At 44.8% G+C, this 7,745-nt stretch overlaps 1 protein-coding gene across 1 annotated transcript in view; it reads right to left on the reverse strand.

Moving 5' to 3' along the window:
• The window catches only part of C11H17orf75 (chromosome 11 C17orf75 homolog), a 17,679-nt gene that overhangs the window by 8,312 nt on the left and 1,622 nt on the right, over nucleotides 1-7,745 (reverse strand). Inside the window, exons 3-7 of the mRNA XM_029483547.1 lie at nucleotides 6,601-6,726; nucleotides 5,171-5,314; nucleotides 4,719-4,776; nucleotides 1,455-1,629; nucleotides 699-702 (exon numbers count right to left, since the gene is read on the reverse strand). Of these exons, the coding sequence (XP_029339407.1) occupies nucleotides 699-702; nucleotides 1,455-1,629; nucleotides 4,719-4,776; nucleotides 5,171-5,314; nucleotides 6,601-6,726 (507 nt within the window). The remainder of the gene's footprint in view (nucleotides 1-698; nucleotides 703-1,454; nucleotides 1,630-4,718; nucleotides 4,777-5,170; nucleotides 5,315-6,600; nucleotides 6,727-7,745) is intronic.

Here is a 7,745-nt window from a genome sequence, read left to right on the forward strand (position 1 = left end):
CTGGCTGTCCTGGAACTCACTTTTGTAGACCAGGCTGGCCTCGAACTCAGAAATCCGCCTGCCTCTGCCTCCCGAGTGCTGGGATTAAAGGCGTGCGCCACCATGCCCGGCTCCACATGCTTTTGTGTGGAGGTCAGAGGTCAACTTGCAGGGTTTGAACTTAGGTGGTCAAGTTTGGCAGCAAATACACTGTCCCCCAAATCTAGTGTGTGTGTGTGTGTGTATATACATGTACATACATGTGTGTATGTGTGTGTAAATGTCTCAAAGAGTATATATGTGGAAGTCAGGACAATTCTGGGATTTGGTTCTCTCCTGCCACCTTGTGGAATCTGGAGATTGAACTAGGGCCATCAGGCTTGTATGGGCCCTAAACAGTTTCATATAGTTAAAATTACTTTGTTTTTTGTTTGATTGGTTTTCATTTTCAAATATTCTGGAAATTGCACCTATTTCCCTTTATTTCAGACAAGTGTGGTTGGACAGGCTACAGTCTTGGCACTCAAGAAGCTGAGGAAGGTAGAACTGCAAGTTTGGGATCGGGGATAGGAAAAAGACTCAGTGGGTGCCAGTGCTCGCTCTTCAAGCCAGATAACCAGAGTGTGATCCCACAACCCACAGAGGAAGCCAGACAGCCTGAGTGCGATCCTGGAACCCACGTAAGAAGTCAGAATGGGGGTATGCACTATAACCCCTACACTCCTACAGTGACATGGGAAATAGAGATGACACAAACAGCAGAAAGCTCCAGGGCCACCAGCCTGTAGTACACCACACAGAACAAGGTCTCTCTCTCTCTCTCTCTCTCACACACACACACACACACACACACACACGAGTAATTTAAGTCTTAAGTCTTTAAAAAAAAGTTAAGCAATTCTAGACTATATAGTGAGGTCCTATCTTCCTCCCCCACCCCCCTTTTTTTCTCATGGTTTTTTTGAGACAGGGTTTCTCTGTGTAGCCCTGGCTGTCCTGGACCTCACTCTGTAGACCAGGCTGTCCTCAAACTCAGAGATCTGCCTGCCTCTGCCTCTCAAGTGCTGGATCAAAGATGTGCACCTCCACTGCCTGGTGAAGACCTATTTTTAAAAGTGGCTAGAAAGAAGAGATTATTATTTTTTTAATGTAACCCAGCTGACATGTAATGGGACAGGTTCTTACATAAATCAGGTAGGTGCCAAATGCTCTGTGTAGCTGAGGATGGTCCTAACCTCCTGACTCTGCTTCTACCTCCCCAGTGCTGGGAGTGCGGACATGCACCAGCACAACTGGCTCGAAAGCACATGTTTCAGTGGAAAGATCCTGCTGAGATTTACAATTCAACCCTACCTTAATAATAAGACTTTCAGATGAGAGTCAGTAAGATGTGGTCTAAACAGCAAGCATAGTCTGAAGAAATTTACAGGAAGGGAAAAGTAATGTTTAGAGAAGATGAGTGTGTTTCTAATCACCAAGGTCTGCTGAGGAGCCTCTAACTGGGAATACTCGTTCATGAGCAATACTTACAGCATGGAGCAGAAAGGTCAGTTTCTCCTGAAAGAGGAGAACCACCCTTTGGATGGGACACACCACATCCTCATACCAGCTATTCAGATAGGACTTTACATCATTCCCCAGACTCCTTTCCTGCATCAAGAGAGAATATCATTTGTTTTAGTATCATAAAAGCCTTTAACTTACTAGACTTTTTTCTTCAGTATACTTTCTTTGTGTGTATGGTGTCTGTGTAAGCTAATGGTTGACATCAGGTGTCTTCCTCAATTGCTCTCTACCTTATTTTTAAATTACATTTTTGGAGTGGTGGTGGACAAGTTTATGTCATGATGTCTGTGTTTAGAACAAAGGATAACTTGCAGAAGTCAATTTTGGCTTTCAACCATGTGGTGCAGGAGATTGAATTTAGGTCCTCAGTCCTGGTGGTAGGCACCATCTCTCCAACTTCTCCATCTTACTTTCTTGAGTAAGGGTGTCTCACTGAGCCTGGAGCTCACTGCTTTGGCTGGGCTGGCTGGCCAGCAAGGTACAGAGAACTGCCTGTCTCCACCACTTCAACTCTAGTATAACAGATGCCTGTCACCACACCCTGATTTTTTTTTTTAAAGATTTATTTATTTATTATATGTAAGTACACTGTAGCTGTCCTCAGACACTCCAGAAGAGGGCATCAGATTTTGTTACAATAGTTGTGAGCCACCATGTAGTTTCTGGGATTTGAACTGGGGACCTTCGGAAGATCAGTTGGCGCTCTTAACCACTGAGCCACCTCACCAGCCCCACACCCAGATTTTTACGTGGATGATGGGAGTTCAAACTCAGGCCCTCATGCTTGCATTGTAAGCCCTTTACATACTAAGCCTCCCTCCTTCTTAGGCCCCTCTTCAAAACAATTTTAAAATTTTTATTTTTATTTGTATGTACATAATTGTATTCCTGTGGATGCCTCCTGGAGTCTAGAAGGAGGTGTTGAATTCTCTGGAACTGAAGTTATTGGTGATTGTGAACCACTAGACATGGGTACTTAGAACTGAATGCTGGCCCTCTGGAAAAGCAGTAAGTGTTCGTAACTAATGATCCATGTCTCCATTCCTTTCAATATACTCCTAATAATTAGAAAACAAAAACTAGGAGGCTGGTGAAATGGCTCAGCCGTTAAGAACACTGACTGCTCTTTCAGAGGTCCTGAGTTCAATTCCAGTAACCACATGGTGGCTCACATATCTGATGCCCTCCTCCGATGTGTCTGAAGACAGCTACAGTGTACTTACATATAATAAATAAATCTTTTTTAAAAAACAAAAAACAAAACAAAACCACCACCAACAACAACAATAAAAAACCAAAAGAGCACTGTCTGCTCTTCCGAAGGTCCTGAGTTCAAATCCCAGCAACCACATGGTGGCTTACAACCATAAGTAATGGGATCTGATGCCGATGCCCTCTTGACCTTAAAATCCTAAGCCTCCTAGATACTAAGATTATAGATATGTGCCAATGTGCCTGGCCATACTACTTTCTTTTGGAGGTGGGGATGTGGAAGTGGGGGAGGGTTGACATTTTTATTTTGTTTTGTTTTGTTTTTTCAAGACAGAATTTCTCTGTGTAGCCTTGGATGCCCTGAAACTCACTCTGCAGATCAGGCTGGCCTAGAACTCAGAGATTTGACTGCTATGCTGGAATTAAATGCTTGTGTTCCCACCGTCTAACAAAAGTAGCTTTTTAGACAGCATCTTACAGAAATCAGGTGGGTGTCAAATTCTCTGTAGCTGAGGCTAGCCTCCTGATTTTTCTGTTTTCCACCCTTCCCAGTACTGGAAGTGTAGACACGCAGCAGCAAACCTGGCTTGGAAACATAGTTTTGACAGGTTTAGATAAATTACTCAATATAGACATAACCAATTCATAAAATAATGAAATGAAATGTTTCTAAAACTTGATATCCATAGACTATGGCATAGCACATCTCTAATGGACCACTGGTGCTATCCAAAATATGAATCCTATGTGCCTAGAAATCAGATAAAGATAAAAGATACCTTCCCCACCAGGTATGTTACTAACCGCCACTGAATTTTACATAGATTTGTCTTTCTCTTTTCATTTTATTTCTCTGTGTGTGTGCACGCATCTGCCCTAGATGTCAGAGAAACAACCCATGTGTACTGGCTGGTTTTGTGTATCAACTTGACACAGCTGGAGTTATCACAGAGAAAGGAGCTTCGGTTGAGAAAATGTCTCCATGAGATCCAGCTGTAAGGCATTTTCTCAATTAGTGATCAAGGGGGAGGGCCCATTGTGGATGGTGCTATCCCTGGGCTGGTAATCCTGGGTTCTACAAGAAAGCAAGCTGAGCAAGCCAGTAAGGAACATCCCTCCATGGCCTCTGCATCAGCTCCTGCTTCCTGACCTGCTTGAGTTCCAGTCCTGACTTCCTTTGGTGATGAACAGCAGTATGGATGTGCATGCTGAATAAACCCTTTCCTCCCCAACTTGCTTCTTGGTCATGATGTTTGTGCAGGAATAGAAACCCTGACTAAGACACCATGTAAGTCAGTTCTCTCTTTCCACAATGTGAGTCCTGGGTGTCCAACTCAAGCCAGTCAGACTTGGTGGCAGGCACATTTACTTTTGAGCCATCTCACCAGCTGTCTTTTTTTTTTTTTTAAATTTTAATTTTATGGGTATTTTGCCTCCATGTCTGTCTACCACTTGTATACCTGGTACTCAAAGAGGTAAGAAGATGTTAGATGCCCTGGAACTGGAGCTATAGATGGTTGTAAGCTGCCATGTAAGTGCTGGGAATTGAACCTGAGTCCTCTGGAAGAAGTCAATGCTCTGACCACTGAGCCATCTCCCCAGCGTCTTGTTTTGCTTTTGTGATGGGGTCCACTATGTAGCTCTGGTAGGTTTGGGATTAGCTATGTGAACTAGTCTAGCCTCAAACTCTGCCTCCCAAGCACAGGGATGTCAGGTGTGGATTTCCTCAATTGGATTTAGTAAGTTTTCATTGGTGCAACATCAAAAGTAGAATCACGAAACCTTCAGTGCTATAACACAGCTGCATTCCCTGCCTGTGTCACACAGCACTGATCTACTGCCCACAAGGTGAGGAATTTAGAAGTCAAGTGTCGGTGGCTACCAAGCGACCAGACTAGTACAGTCATGACATGTTCATGTTCATCACTCCAGTCTTACAAAGCTCAAGTCAGACCCCTTACCTCACAATTCATGTTATTCTTCAGCCCTTGAATATACTTGTCCAATTCAAGCCTGAAAGTATGTTCTTAAGGAAGAGACACAGGATGATCCATCAATATTTTACCTCCCAGCCAGAAACACCACGTCTCACCTGAGTGTAGTGCCATGTGCCCTTAATTCTAGCACTCAGCGTCAGAGGTGGTGGATCACTGAAAGTTTGAGGCCAGCCTGGTCTACATAATAAGTTCCATGCCAGGACTACAAAGGGAGACCCTGTCTGTCTGTCCCTCTCTTATGTGCGCGCACGCACACACGCACACGCGCGCGCACACACACACACACACACACACACACACACAGCCTATGCAAATGGTCACAAATGACATTTCAATATGCCCTTAAGGGTAAAGGCCACTTGCTCCTTGCCCAGGTGCCCTCCCGCCTGAAACCTCGAATCCCACAGGAAGGATATAGCTCCAGTCCTTTTTCAGAGCCTCCTAGGAAGCAGACCACACATTGAGAAGGGTTGTGCTCAGATTCCATTGCTGCTGTCTCAGGAAGCAGCTTTTCCTGTTGGAAAAGGCAGTAATAACAACCAACTCGGTAACCTGCAATTCTAGAAAAGAAAGGAAAAAGTAAAGTGCAGTACCTGGGTACTCACGCTCCTCACTGCACACCTAACCTCTGAACCAGGTCTTGATCTGGTACCACTTTCAGATCACCCCTCATGCAGAGCTCCCCAACCCTCTCCTCGGACTCATGTCAGCAGAAGGAGCATGACCCAGGTGAGGTTTAATGAAGCAGCCTACAGATCAGTCATGGTGATGTGCACCAACCCCAGTCCTAAGAGGTAGACACAGGTAGATCTTTGTGAGTTCAAGAACAACCTGGTCTACATGGTGAGTTCCAGACCAGTCAGGGTTACATGGTGAGACACTGCCTCATAAAAACAAACCAGCCAGCCTCTAACAAGAGGTTCACCGAGTCCCACTGTCTTATGTGATAAATCCAGGGGGCTGGGAGATGGCGTGGTAGTTAAAAGAGCACTGGGTACTCTTCTAAAAGACCCCGGTTTGGGGTTACAGCACGTGGTGGCTCACAACCATCAGTATCTCCAATTCTTGGGGATCCTGACATCCTCTTCTGGTCTCTGCAGACAATAGGCACACACCTTGTGCACAGACGTTCATGCAGGCAAACACCCATACATAAAATATTTTTTAATTGTTTAAAGAAAAATCTACACAAATTTCAACTTTGTTCATAGAATATCCATGTTTATATGGAAATAAGCATGCTCCCCCTCTTTTAACCTTCACGTGTCTTGGATGTGCCAGGTTTACCTAGCAGCTTTCTCCTCGGGTCAGAGGTATATACCTCCAAGGGAACCTATACTTAAACAAATGCTGTATCTGAAGGAGTATAATGGCAAGACTAAGCCTGACTTCCCTGTGACCTTGGGCTTCCAAGTTCACTTCTCTGTGTTTACTTCTGCTCTAGAAATTAAGATAACTGCCCATCTCCTTTTGTAAGAAGAACTACATCAGCATTTGTGAAAGCACGTTATAAATCATGGGCATACGCTTTCCACTTTGGTAAGAACAGAGGGCTTTGCACCCACCAGGAGATGCTCTCCATCAAGGCTACCTCTCCAGCTCGAGCTCCTTCTGTGTAAGTATAAAGTAGACTAAAGTACACTCAGGGGCCAGAATCTCACTCAATCTAATTTCATAACACTTATGTGTAAGATTCAGTGCTCTGGCTGGGAGTGGAAGGGCAGGAGGTGCCAGAGAACAGAAAACAAAGACATTTTCTGAAGGTCTAGATCTCTTCCAGTTTCTCCACACCTCTCATGTTTAGCTCAGAAATAAAAACACAGGAGACAGCATATTTTATACTTACCTCAGCTCTACAGATGCAACATTACCCAGCCCTTCAAAGACCGCGCCCTTGGAAAGACGCTTAGCAATGAAACTGCGCAGCTCCGGCTCCACTTCTGATGGTAGATTAGTATCCACCAAGGAGAGGCTTGACAGATGAGAAACACACGTTTCTTACCAGGGATACACTCAAACCCATAAGGCAGATATAATGAATCAATGCCAGGGCCCCTAAGTAGCCCAGGCTGGTCTTGAACTAGCTACATAGTTTAGGTTAACCTTAAACTTGCCCCAGGCTAGCATTGCCATACCAATTTCAGGGTCTCTCTTAAGGATGCTATCAACTAGTCAGCTAGTTAATTTCACCACTCGAGGCAGGCTTATCTCTGTGAATTCCAGGGAAGCCTGGTCTACAAAGCAAGTTCTAGAACAGCCAGGCTTACACAGAGAAACCCTGGCTCAAAAAATTAAAAAAATAAATAAAAGAAAGAAAGAAGGAAGAAAGGAAAGAAAAAAGAAAAAAGAAAAAGAAAGCTGTCTACTTGATGCCCCTGTTGGAGAGGGTCATTGTTCACACTTGGAATGTCCCGCAAAGGCAGGTTTGGCTCCCAGACCACAGTGCTATTGAAAGTATTAGAACCTGTATTTGTTGGACACAAGGTAAGTCTCTGGAAATATGACCCTAATAACATATCAGAACCCTGACTGGTTGGGCAGCTGGCTGGGAGCTGCCTGCTTCTCTCCCTCTTTGCATCTCTCCCCTAGCCACCACGAAGTTAACAGGCTCTTCTGCTGTTTGTTCTGCTATGAATTCCTGTTGCCCCAGGCTCACCGGAAACAGGGCTAAGAAACTACATGGACTGAAACTGAGCCAAATTAACCTTTCCTCCTTAAAGATCATTATCTTGCCATAGGTAGCAGCGCACACCTTTAGACTCGGCGCCTGAGAGGCAGAGGGATTGGGAGGCAGAGGCAGGCAGATCCCTGTGAGTTCAAGACCTGGTCTACTTAGTGAGTTCCAGGACAGCTAGAGCTATATTGAGAGAAATCCTATCTCAAAAACAACCACCGGGCTGGTGAGATGGCTCAGTGGGTAAGAGCACCCGACTGCTCTTCCAAAGGTCCAGAGTTCAAATCCCAGCAACCACATGGTGGCTCACAACCATC

The sequence above is a fragment of the Mus caroli genome, chromosome 11 (assembly GCF_900094665.2).
Source record: "Mus caroli chromosome 11, CAROLI_EIJ_v1.1, whole genome shotgun sequence".
NCBI lineage: Eukaryota > Metazoa > Chordata > Mammalia > Rodentia > Muridae > Mus > Mus caroli.